General features: G+C 37.1%; 1 protein-coding gene across 4 annotated transcripts in view; it reads left to right on the top strand.

Annotated features, from left to right (window-relative positions):
* SLC13A1 (solute carrier family 13 member 1) overlaps nucleotides 1-12,820 on the top strand; it is a 144,632-nt gene that overhangs the window by 116,399 nt on the left and 15,413 nt on the right. For 3 of the 4 annotated variants that reach the window (XM_081038569.1, XM_081038571.1, XM_081038570.1), the window contains 4 exons: nucleotides 4,200-4,319; nucleotides 8,612-8,707; nucleotides 9,131-9,232; nucleotides 12,399-12,505. In XM_081038569.1, coding sequence (XP_080894695.1) covers nucleotides 4,200-4,319; nucleotides 8,612-8,707; nucleotides 9,131-9,232; nucleotides 12,399-12,505 — 425 coding nt within the window. The remainder of the gene's footprint in view (nucleotides 1-4,199; nucleotides 4,320-8,611; nucleotides 8,708-9,130; nucleotides 9,233-12,398; nucleotides 12,506-12,820) is intronic. The other variant, XM_081038572.1, reaches the window with a different exon arrangement.

Genomic DNA, 12,820 nt, shown 5'->3' with positions numbered 1-12,820 from the left:
GGTTGAATATCCAACTTAACTGCACAATCTGTGACCTCGAGCAATTCTCTTCATCTGCGGAGACTGTGTCTTGTAACATAAAATGGAGATGCAATGCTTTTCTCACAGAGTTTTTGTTAGATCATCTGCTTATTCCTACACCTCTGCCTGACCTCTAAAATTTAGAGTGCCCCCAGGGCGCATTCCCTGTTCCTTTTATCTCCATTTACTCCCAAAATTATCATACTCATTTCCACAGTTTATGAAACCACCTACATGTTGGTCACTGCCAGTTTTATATCTCTAACTAGCTATCTCCACTCAGTTCCAGACTCATGTATCTACTTCCTCTCTAATGCAGCCATTTGGAAAACTAAGGGACATTTCAAATTAACCTGCTATCGCAGCATTCTGATCCCCCAGTGCTTATATTCTGCCAACCCATTCTTCCCTCAGATTTCGTTTCAATAAATGGCACCTTTTCTACATTTTGTCCCAAATATATTTGAAATGTATTGCGTTCTTTTCATCTTTGCTGCGACCAATCTAAGCTAAAATCCCAGCTACTCCCACTCTCTGCTATTCCTCTGCAAAACTTCCTTTGTCTTCTAATAAATTTCCATGAGTGTTTTTGTCTTCTATTGCTGTTACAAATGACTGTCATTTTAGTCGCTTTAAACAACACAGATTTATTATCTCATAATTTCTGTGGGTCACGGCAGGAGTCTAGCCTCAGGTTAGCTGGGTCCTTTGCTCAGAATCTCACCAGCCTGAAATCAAGGTGTCAGCTGGGCCCGTAATCACCACAGAAGCTCAGGTCCTATTCCAAGTTCATTCAAGTTGAATTCATGTTGTTGACAGAATTCAGTTTCCTGCGATGGAATTACTGAGGTGTCTTTTTTTTTTTCCTTTTTTTTTTCTGACTATTGGCATGGGGTTACTCTCAGCAACTTGCAGCTACCCCAGGCTCCTTGACACGTGGCCCCTTCCTTTAGCAATATGGAAGCTTACTTCTTTAGGTGACCAGGAAATTCTCTTTTAAAGCCTCACCTGAGTAAGCCAGGCCCACCCAAGATAAACTTCCTTTTGAATAAGTCAGAGTCAATTGATAGGGATTTTGTTACCTCTGCAAAAACCCCTTCATTTTTGCATAAAAGAATCTAATCACAGGAATGAAGCCTCATCATATTCATAAGTTCTATTCACACATAATACTCTCAGATTATATAAGGCTTATATACCAGGGGCAGGAATCTTGGGCGGGGGGAGGGGGGTTGGAACTCCGCCTACCACAGCTTGGCTTCCATTCTTGTTGCCTTCAGCCTTGGGAAGCCACATGAGAGTCAACATTCTTGAGAATCAACATGTTTTATGTAAATAACAATTATAAATTAGACTTTAAATTAGATCATGTCACTAATCTAATTACCATGTTCCAACCACTCCTACTGCTATTTGTACAAAAATTTAAATTCCTTCTGATGGCTTACAAGGTTATACGTGATCTGACCCTTATTGACTACTTTTTGGAGTTTATTTCACATCTCTGTGACCTTCTTTCACTAGCCACAGCCACACCGGCCTTCTGTCTGATCCTCAAACATTCCAAATTCATTCCTACCTCAGGGGCTTTGCAGTTGCTATTTCCTCTGTTTGGAATGTGGTTTACCAGTAATTTGTATGACTGGTCCCTTCTTGCCATTTAGATCTCATCTCACATGTCACCTTCTTTGAACACACTGTGTAAAATGTCTCTCTCCCCCTGATAACTTTTTATTACATCATTTTGTTTTATTTTCTTATTCATTATATGTTCCCCTGTTTATTACCTGTTCTCCTGATTTAAATATAAACTTTATGAGAGCCTAGACCATGTCCATCTAATTATCACTCTATCCCCAATAGCTAGAGGAGTACCTGTCACATAGTAGATACTCAAAACATAGTGTTAGGGTGAAAGAAAAGGATTCCGTCAGATTTAAATGTACATACATGGTTCATGATGAAAGAAATCTATATTTGCTTTAGGAAGATACTTGCAATCACTTCACTTTTAGCGTATGAGAAAGTGGGAAAAGAAACCCACAGTGAAGCTAATCCTTTAGAGTATGCCATTCATTCCATTTTCATCCAAAATATTCACTACAGGTAGAAGTGTAAAGGTTATTAAGTGTAAGGGTTATCAAACACTACCCAGACCACAATCCTGGGTAGTGTTTACTTTCTTACGACTGAAGAAAACAAACAAACAAACAAAAACCAGTTTAGTTTTTTTAGGATTTCATTTTAACTATCCCTCCAGGAAAAACTTCTGAAAATCCTTTTTTCCACCGAATAAATCTTACAGGATTCTCTGCAGTAGTTCAGGTGAATAATGCACCCTGATTTCAAGGTACGAGCCGCATATGGTGGAAAATGAAATGGAGCTTGGGGCATCGTTTTGAAGCTAACCCAAAGAGCATTTATAAATATCTTTAGGCTGAACATAGGCCATCAACCTACTGTAATCCAAGTCTAATAAATTGATGAGAAACAAGCTTAAGCCTTTTCTTATTTTCCAACTTAATATTTTTTTAAGCAAGCAATGCTCAATAGAGCCTCATGGACATGATAAAGCATCCTTCCATTCACCAATTCTATGTATTCTCTAGCATTTCTTATTTATCGTTTGTCACTTTCTAATACATAAATATGTAACTAATCCTTGCCTTTCTTCAAGGTTGATAAAAATCATCCTCAAGTTGCTAATGGTAACTCTAGGACCCAGAAAAGAAAGTGTAGAAAACATTAGAAACGTAGAGTTTTGAAAACTTTTATTTTTTTAAAACCTGATTACTTAGGACCCATCCTTAAAGAGAAGAAAGAATGCTCTAAAATACATAAATTTAGCTTACATCGATGGATTTAGGCACGAACTATTTATTTACATGATCTTTTTTAAAAGGCAAAATGCAGATGTGATTTAAATAGAACAAGAATAGGAAACATCTATCATTTTTGTAAAGTTCTCTATATTTTGTGATTTCAAAAATGATAAAAATATGTTGATGGTGTTTTTATTACTTCTGCATACAAAGGGTGCCAAAAAATGTATACACATTTTAAGAAAGGAAAAAATTGTATTAAAATTGTAATTCTCAATATATACGGATAACAAAAGATGAATACAAGTCATGTTAAGAAAGGAAAAAATTGTATTAAACTTGTAATTCTCAATATATACTGATAACAAAAGATGAATACAAGTCATGTGTATACATTGTTTTGGCACCCCCGGTATATTCTGTACTTTCTGGATTTCCAGTTCTGTCTTGATGTCTTGCTGCTTGAAGAAAAACTAGGAACAACTGTTTCTCAAATTTCCTGTTGTTTTTTCTTCTTCTTCCACAGTCATAAAATAGATAACATTATATGAGAATTTATTTAGACTTCAGTCTACATTGTGAAAAAATGAATGTGAGTTTACCAAAGAAACTGTGCTTGTTACTGATCTTTTTTTGCTGCTATTGTTTTGTTATAATGTGAGCTAAAAAGCTAAAAATAACTTGAAGAGATAAAGGAAAAGTTGATATTTTCCACAGAACTTTTAATTAATTTTATCTGGTCTAGATTTATTCCATTTGCCTGAGATCCAAAACACTGTCTAATTCTGGGAAGAAAGGACTACCATATGTCTGGTATGACGGTTACAGTTGTTATGTGGCAGAAGAAACCGAGAAATATAGCTGTGAGAAACAACATGAGCTTGGTCAGAGTCCTTTCTTAGGTGCTGGGGGTGCCTGCTACCAATGTGAAACGGTAACGGGCATTCTGTTAATTCTCACCTGTTCCCAAGTCTGCTTATTTGTCTTTCCTCACTCATATCCCGATAGTTTGAGTACTAACACCCAAACACACACACCCATGCATACCCATTTCTTATGCATTTAATGAGTATCAGGTAGTGTTCTAGGTTTTTTTCACAAGTGTGTCCTTACAGACTGAATAAAGGGAAGAAAAATCATAACATACCCACTCTTGTTTTTCTGGGAGGTAGCAATAACTCTGAAGTTACTGTATGAAGAGGTAAGGACTAACACTCACTTCTCTTCCTGCTGGTGAACACCGCCACCAGCATCCTTTGGCTGACAGCACAGGGAGGATGTGAAGGGCCGTCTGTCCCCACCAGGAGGGTTTCCACTTGTACGCTTTCCCTGAGCACTTTGCATCTTTTCACACAGGCGCTACCCTGAATGTCGTTGTATCAACTTTGGATCATGGTTTCTGCTTTCCTTCCCGGCAGCTATTATTATTCTGCTCTTGTCCTGGATCTGGCTCCAGTGGCTTTTCCTAGGATTCAAGTAAGTCAATAGTCCACGTTAATCACATAAAGGAAGGTGTCCAGGTTCAAGGTCTCAGCTGCTCCCCCGGAGCTCTTTCACCTATTTCGTGAAGCTGCATTTCTCTTCCTCACAAAACTAACACATCTGAACACGTGTTTTAAGGATATTGTAGGATATCATCCAGACAGCATTGGCTGTGGAAGAGCATTTTGTGGAAAACAAATCCATCTTGGTCTCCTTTGAGTCCTAAACCAATTAGGTATTAAGAAGCCAGAGGCTCATTATGATTATGATGATGACCCAGTCCAAACTGTTAAAAGTGAAATTTTAAGAAGGTTTGCCCTCCTCTTGGTTTAATACAGGGATTCCCTCAGGTTGAGTTACTTTAAACTGTTACATGCTGTTTACATGCTGTCGCCTGCTAGGTGTTTTGTCCTAGCACCAAAATTGATACATCCTTGAAAACAATAAAGATCTGAGAGTGTGCTTTGTGGAAAGAATACTGAATTAGGAAACAGGAGACCAGGGATAAAGTTGTGGCTTCTCACAAGCCAGGTGAGTGACCCTGCCAAGCCCTGATCCCGTCTCAGTCTCAGTCCTCAACTGTAAAATGGTAGAATTTAAATGGAAGATCAGTAAGATCACTTCCAGCGCTGTAATTCTAACACAGAGGCCCAAGTTGAACACATAGCAGTCAAGGTAAGAAGCACTGGTCAACAAAGAGCTGCTAAGATGTCAGATATACGTATGCAAGGAGAATTTGCAAATATTACCTCGGCTGGGTCGGAAGTTGGTGATTCACAAGTACCAGTGAATCACATGATTTAAGTGACAGCCAGTATTTAAAATTATGAACGGCTTCACAGGAAAATAGAAAATGCAGCAGCCTATATTCAGCACACATAACAATACTCCAGAAAACGAAGGGGTAGGGCTATATATATCAAAACTTGAAGAATTTTTTTCCCTGCAAAACAAAACAATTTTAGTTCATTCTGACAGGATTTTATTTAAATAATTTCAAGGGCCAATCACACAGCTTGTTATCCACCAAGCAGGTGACACAAACCAAGCAGCTGTTTGTACTTCCTCTGGAAAGCCAAACACTGCAATCATATGCCGTTCCTTCCATACCCATGGCCAAATTTTCCAAGTTTAGTCGCATAAGGACCCATACTCTTCCCTCTCCGTTCCTCCTCCTGGGTTTTCTCCAGAAATGCCACAATTTTGTGAGCAGTGGAGAGATCATACTGATGATTCTTTTAAAAAAAATCTCTTTGTCCAGATTGTGGGAGCCGCATGTGGCCATGCTCCTGCTGAAGCAAATGTGTGAGATGTCACTGGTTTCAGCAGGTGGGCATCAGTGGGGAGAGGCCAGCTGGGTACTAAATGCCCCTTCCTGGAAATCGAAGCCTTTGGGGGTCTATTCCGTTGTGCAGGTAGCAATTCAGGGTGCAGGGGACAGGAAACCCAAACCAATGGAGAAAACAGAACCTCACAGAACCTCCACTATTTCCCTGTGGCGGGGGGGGGGGTTGTTGCTTTATATAATGACTTTATAAATTATGTATGCAACCATTGTCATTATTTGGAAATGGCCCCCCACTTAAAAAGGAGAAATTAAGCTGAAAGGAGACTGTATTGGAATGTGTTCTCTGGTGGAGGAAAAGAAGTCCTGTGAAGTGCGTACATTAGGCACCATCCATAAATCACAATCAGTGCCATGTTTAAACAGTTCCCTGGCTGTCCGCTATTGGTTAGACACTGCAGAGCTTCCTGCTCCAGCCAATTTTTCAGTGTCCTTTTCAGAGTGTCAGGGGTTCACCTCCGGAGGTTTTAGATCGACAAACAGAAATTATCCGCCACTCCCCTGGCAAGCCACCATGCTTCCTGATTAGTGCGTTGGCTGTTAACATGGTTAACCCACCCATTATAAATGACCCCACCGTACTGGGGAAGAGGAGCTGATGTATCAGTGCCACCAACCTTATTTAAATGGAGAGTTTGATGCATTGTCATATGCTTCATCAGTTCCTTTGTGAAGGCATTAACCTTCCTTTACAGCAAAGCCAGTTTGGCTTTTTGACTTAACTATGTACAGTCCCCCACCTATGTGACAAAGTACATATGCAGTCTACACGGTGGAAAACTGTTTCTGAGGAGACTCATCTCTGTCTGTACTTTTCTATTTTACATATAGGTCTCAAGGTGTTCCATGGATTTGTTTCTTATCAGAGTAGCATTTACGTTATGACAGGGTAAACTTTTGAGACGAGCCCTAGTCAGAAATTTCAGTGAGATTATACAAATGAAAATTATCTCATTGATCTTAAATGCAGTGACCTCCATCTCATTCTGTTCATGGTTAGAGAGTGTGCAGGAGAGTAATTATGAATGTGTAGGATGGATGACATAAGAATTGAGGAAATCCTGGTCTTCCAAAGGGAGTAACAGTCCAAACAATTCTGAGTGGCAGAGTTACAGAAAAATAACTAGCTAACTAACTAACTAACTAAATAAAATGTGTCTTTGTGTGATAACCAACTTCACACCACCTCAGTCTTCCTATTTACTTCCTCATAAATATTCATGTTTACCCAAGCAGCTTTACAGAAGAAAATGCCCCTACTTTTGTCCTGTTTTAAAACTGCTTTGTTGAGGTATAACTGATATACAAAAAGCTGTAGAGAGTTAATGTAGACGAAACTTGACGTGTTCGGTGATAAATATACACCCACGAAACCGTCATCAATATCAATGCCATAAACGTACCCATCACTTCCAAAAGATTCCTCCTACCTTCTGTGCTGTTTTTCCTTTTGTAGTAAAAGCACTTAACATAAGATCTACACTTCTAGCAAATTTTTAAGTATACAATACAGTATTAATATTATCAATCATAAGCCCTGTTCCAGAACTTCTTTGTTTTGTATAACTGAAACTTTGTACCCTTTGACAACTCCCGCTTTTCCTCTCCCCCCAGCCCTTGGCTACCACCAATTGACTCTCTGCTTCTCTGTGTTTGACTATTTTGGATTCCACAGATAAGTGAGATCACACAGTATTTATTTTTCTATGTCTGGCTTATTTCACTTTAGCATAATATCCTCCAGATCCATCCATGTTGTAGCATGTGTCAGTGCTTCACTCCTTTATACAGCTAATTAATATTCCGTATCCATTTGTCTGTTGATGGACATTTAAGTTGTATCTATATGTTGACTATTGTGATTAATGCTGCATTGAAAATGTGCATGCAGATATCTTTTTGAGATCCTGATTTCAATTCCTTTGGATATATACTCAGATGTGCTTTTTATACTGACATGTAATGTAGTCTAACTAAGCTACTCATAGACAGTCCAAGAAATAATCTGTATGAATCTGGCCATTTTCCCATTTGTTTCTTCCTCTGGAGGGATTTTTTTTTTTTTAAATCTAGGTCTGGAGCAGTACTTCACAAAAAAACTGTTCAAAGCTTTGAAGACCCTGGATTTCAGGACAGAAAAGTTAGTCAGTGGGGAAAGTGGTCACTAAAATAAGCAGCTAAAAAAATAGAGATTGGCAGTTACTATTGGAAACAAGTTGGAAATTATCTAATGGAGGCTATAAGGACATAAGAGGTGAAGAAACTTGAAGAAAAAATGTAATAGACTTGGTTTCTGTTCTGAGAATAGATCTAGTTTAGACTATGTCCATAACCAGTGTATGGACTTTCCATGCCTTGCGTATCACTTGAGTTTAGTACATTTGGTGGAAATTGATGGATCTGACAACCAACTGTCTCATAAATTGGACAAAGGTCCTATTGAGTTGATGAATCAAGTATTTACTGTGTGTGCTGATGTTTAGAGATACTGGGCCAAAGAAAACCTCTATGATACTGCTTCTGCCCTCATAATTTATCTGGCTAGTGAGATCAAACCTACACAGGTGCAACAATTAACAGTCTAGGTATGCAATAAATACATTAAAAGTATATAACAAGTCGGTACATAATAAAGTGTTAAATTAGAGATGAGTGGTAATGACAAAATTCTAATGGTGCAAAAGGACTTGGAAAAGGAAGAGATCAGGGGAAGACATTATGGCAAACATATAGAACAAAAATAAAGCTTTGAAAATCGAGCAAATCAGGCAAAAACAGAAAAAAAAAAGGTGGGGGACATTCATGGAAGGAGGCGGAGAGATAGGCGAAAAGCACAGATTTCTGTTATTAGCAGAGAGATTTTTATTTTATGAAGCTGTCACACAAATGTCTTCTACAAAGGGAGAATCCTTTACTTAACCGTCTTAATTATTCTTTTCAGTTTTAAGATGTTTAAATGTGGCAAGACAGAAACAGTCAAAGAAAAAGCTTGTGCTGAGGTGATTAAACAAGAGTACAAAAAACTTGGGCCAATGAGGTAAGATTCACTCACACACACACACACACACACACACACACACACACACACACATATGCACCCCTTATACTACAAATATTTATTTAAAGGCAAATAAGCACATAATTGATAATTGTCCGTAATGTATTTATAACACTCGGTAAGGGCCCCTAATGTACTTACTTTTGTGAATGTGAGTGTTAGCCTCAACATAACAAAATACATACCTTGTCTAAATGAAATTTACCAGGTTGAATGACACAACACTGAAAGACCCACAGAAGAATAAAATCTTTTCTAACTGCACTGATTCTCTCAAATTATTGACTCCTCCACTGTTTAGCGTTCAAGGCTCTGGTAAGCTTCCTCCTGACCATTGCTCAGGGAGTTTCTACAAATGTCCTCACTGAGAAACTAAACGAAAGGATTGGAATGTTTCCACAGGCCTCAGGAGATTGTGACCTTGGTCCTCTTCATTGTCATGGCTCTGCTATGGTTTAGCCGAGATCCTGGGTTTGTTTCTGGTTGGTCTGCGCTTTTCTCAGAGTAAGCGTTACGTGTTACGTTTGTCAACCTTTCCTGTTTCATACTCGGCTTTTCTCCAAAGTGGTTCCTATAACTATGAAAGATTGTGTAAGATTTTTTTTTTCTTCCTTTCCATTTAAAATATTTTTTAAAATTCTAATCTTTTCAGGAAAAAAACAATGAAAAGGAATGAAACCTAAGATAAGGCCTCAGACAAGATAACCAAACTACCATGTAACAAAAACGGCTCCTTTAGATAAGGCTATTTCCATCCTCATAAAATTAGAAATATAATCTGCAAGAAAGCCGTGTTCTGTGGTGGGCAGGAGTTTACACTTGGGAGCCACACCACGTTGGTGCTATTCCTGGCTCTTCCACTTACTTTGGGCAGGTCTTTTATCTCTCGATTTCTTCATCTGTAAAATGGAGCTAATGATAACTCTTAGAATGGTGCTGTTCTTCTCCCTACATGAAGTGTAACATAAATGTTTATTATGTGAAATAAATGCTACTCAATACTTCTTAATAACCTGATGAGAATTCAGAGTCTGTGATTTCTGCAAACTTAATTGTTTTTTGCTTCTATGGATTATTATTTGTTTGAATATCTTGTCTTTTTTCTTGATTTATGTGCATTTAGCCCTAGTTTTCTATACATCCATATCTGTCCCTATTTTATAGATAAAGGATTCCTGAATAAGCAACAAGATTGATTTTCCAAACTAATGTTAGAAGCTGGGTCAGAGTTAATTTTACCTCTCAGAGTCTTATATCCCAGCAGTCACTGCTGAGTCATGTGAAATGAGGGGGAAGATTGTAGCATAATTTTCTAAATTAAGTACCTTCCTACATGTCATTATAAATACTTTGGTTTTGAGATTCATTTTCCTAATCTCTCTGTCACTGAAGTATTTTGGTTCCTAAATTCAGCAGGTCTCTGATTTGGACTTCCTATCTCACATCTCCCAGCAAGAATCCATGTATTTTGGGGCAGAAACTAAAATTGAGTCAAATGTATTCTTCCCACACGGGATAAAGAGATCCCTGTTTCTTGAATCAGAGCCTTCTTGTTATACAGGCATTGACAACATTTTCTAAGCCTAAATCCAAATTCCTCGTGAACACATAAGTGCAGCATGTTTCAAAGAACCAGCTTTAGCTTTATAAACTTTTTGTTTTCTTTAAGACTGAAACTTTTCATTTTGAGAGGTCTAAATAAAAGACAGCCTCCAATTATTCAAAGCAAGCTACTCAAAGCGAACTATTATTTAATGGTTTGACGGTAATATGTAGTTATTATAACAGAACCTAGACCAACCTGAAAAATAATTCTTCCTTCTTTTTAAAATCCCACTCTTATCATCCTAGGTAAAGAGAATCTCTCTAAACATTAAATGTGTGAAAACTAAATGAAATCAAACAATAGCTAATAAAAACCAGGCAGAAATCCCAATAGGAAACTCAATATAATTAGTTCTTAATTTCTATTTCTTACAGGAAGAAAATATAATTCAAGAGATGTTTTGTGTGTAGCAGGAAAACATTATATTTACTATGGTCCAGATGCTCAGGTTACCTAGATTTCTGAGAGAATACAATAAGGAAAGGAACAAAGGTTTGAGAGAGGGAGGGATTTGAAGATATAAATCTAATTGACATAAATCTAATTGGCAATTAGATTTATAAATGGCCAAAGCAAATAAAATTTATATAAGCTGATTATTTTTTAATACTGAGACAGCCTAGCTTAGTTCATAATAAACTAAAACTAAAATAAAAATAAACATAATAACATAATAGTTTTAAAAATTGTTTGAAAATAAATTATTTCTGTATTTATGGCTTGCTTTTATTCAAAGTATATGTGCTATAGAATATATTTATAAGGTAGAGTTTTTAGGCATTTTAAAGTTCCTAAGCTAGAATGGTATATCAAGATATACAGCTACCACCTAATGTTTTCATTCCATCTGTTTGAACCTGGACTGAATTCAGCGCATCTTTTCATAAAAACAAATCAGATTACATGATGCCTGACCTAATTTGGCAAAATCCAACCCCAAATTATAACTGAAATAAAAGAAATAAGGTACAATAAATAATTAATATTGGTTAAGTTTATTAATTAAATTGCAGCGAGGTAGCTTTTTATTCAACAATGAAATTTTTAAAATCTATATTTAGGGGAAACAAACTGCTTTATAAAATTATCAAATTGAATAAGATAATGCATTTCCTTGATTATTTTGATTGTTCAAGTAAATTACAGGAATAGAGAGCTTCTGTAGTATGTATGCATTGCTGAGTTACAAGGTAGCAAAATACTCTTTAGTGTGTAAGGATTTCTTCTCAGACTACAATGGTTCACTAGTGAAATATTGCTGACTTTTAAAACTGAATTCTTATTATTTATGCCTGTCTCATTCATATCTGGTCTCCAGGTGCTTCTTAACTGTTGAGGTTTCTGGGAACCTGTCTTATTTGCTGGAATAGAGGGTGATTCTTAGACCCCATGTGTTCCTGAATCACTCTTAATTTGAACGGTGATCACTTATGAGCATTTCATAAGCCATTCTAATAATTAATATTCTTGATTGAGTTTCATAGGGTACAAAGCATTAAATGGGTTGATTTCATTTGTATGATATGGCTAGGGTTTATAATCACAAAAGCAGATGTTAGAAAAACAGATCATTCCTTTTCACAATTTACAGGGGAGTTTTTAGAGGACTCTAGAAACATCCAGGCCTTGCCACAATTCAATACTACAATGTTATAAATCAATTATACAGGACTTTGCCTAGCCTAGCAATTGTTTCTACCTCAGTTCTCTGCCAATATAGTTAAAAGAAATAATTCAAAGAAAAAATTGTTTACCAGATCTGTAAGCTTTATCTAAAAGCGGATTTTGTCATGTTGGCCTAGTATGTCAACATGGGTATACATGGCTTTGAAAATAAAGAAAAGCAAATAAAACAATGGGAACATGGTCTGAGATATTTAGTTCCACTAAATTATTTGTTAGAAAATTATTTAGTTGGAAATTCATAGACTTCAGGGCAGATTATCGAGAATAAATAACGTATACCACCACTGCTACTTGTATGTTACCAGTAAAGTTAATTAGTGATGAGTTCCTGCAGATTCTTGATACCTTCTTTTAATGTACGCATTTGTCATTTTTCAGGTATCCTGGTTTTGCTACAGATTCTACTGTTGCCTTACTTATAGGACTCCTATTCTTTCTTATCCCAGCTAAGAAATTGACTAAAACTACACCTACAGGAGAAATTGGTTGAGTATTATTTATAATTCTGAATGAATTTGACAGAAAAGCAAAAGATACAAAATTCCATGGGTTTCAGGTAGCACTTAGAACAGAAGGAATGGACATGCTGGCACAACCCCTACCTTGCACATGGCCTGTTTGCACACTGCATCCCCCATTCAGGTAGCACACATCCTCCTACTATAAGAAGGATCATCTTACTTTGTACAAGTGAGAAGTAGATTTCCTTCGGCACCATGGTTAGGATTCTGCTATGAGTGATCCTATTTGATTTGTGATAAGCCCGCTTCCCCTGCCATAATGAAAATTAATCTTACTAT

The sequence above is a fragment of the Rhinolophus hipposideros genome (genome assembly GCF_964194185.1).
Source record: "Rhinolophus hipposideros genome assembly, chromosome: 25".
In the NCBI taxonomy this organism is placed as follows: domain Eukaryota; kingdom Metazoa; phylum Chordata; class Mammalia; order Chiroptera; family Rhinolophidae; genus Rhinolophus; species Rhinolophus hipposideros.
Note: the sequence above shows the minus strand (reverse complement) of the source record. Positions and strands in the feature narration are given on the sequence as shown.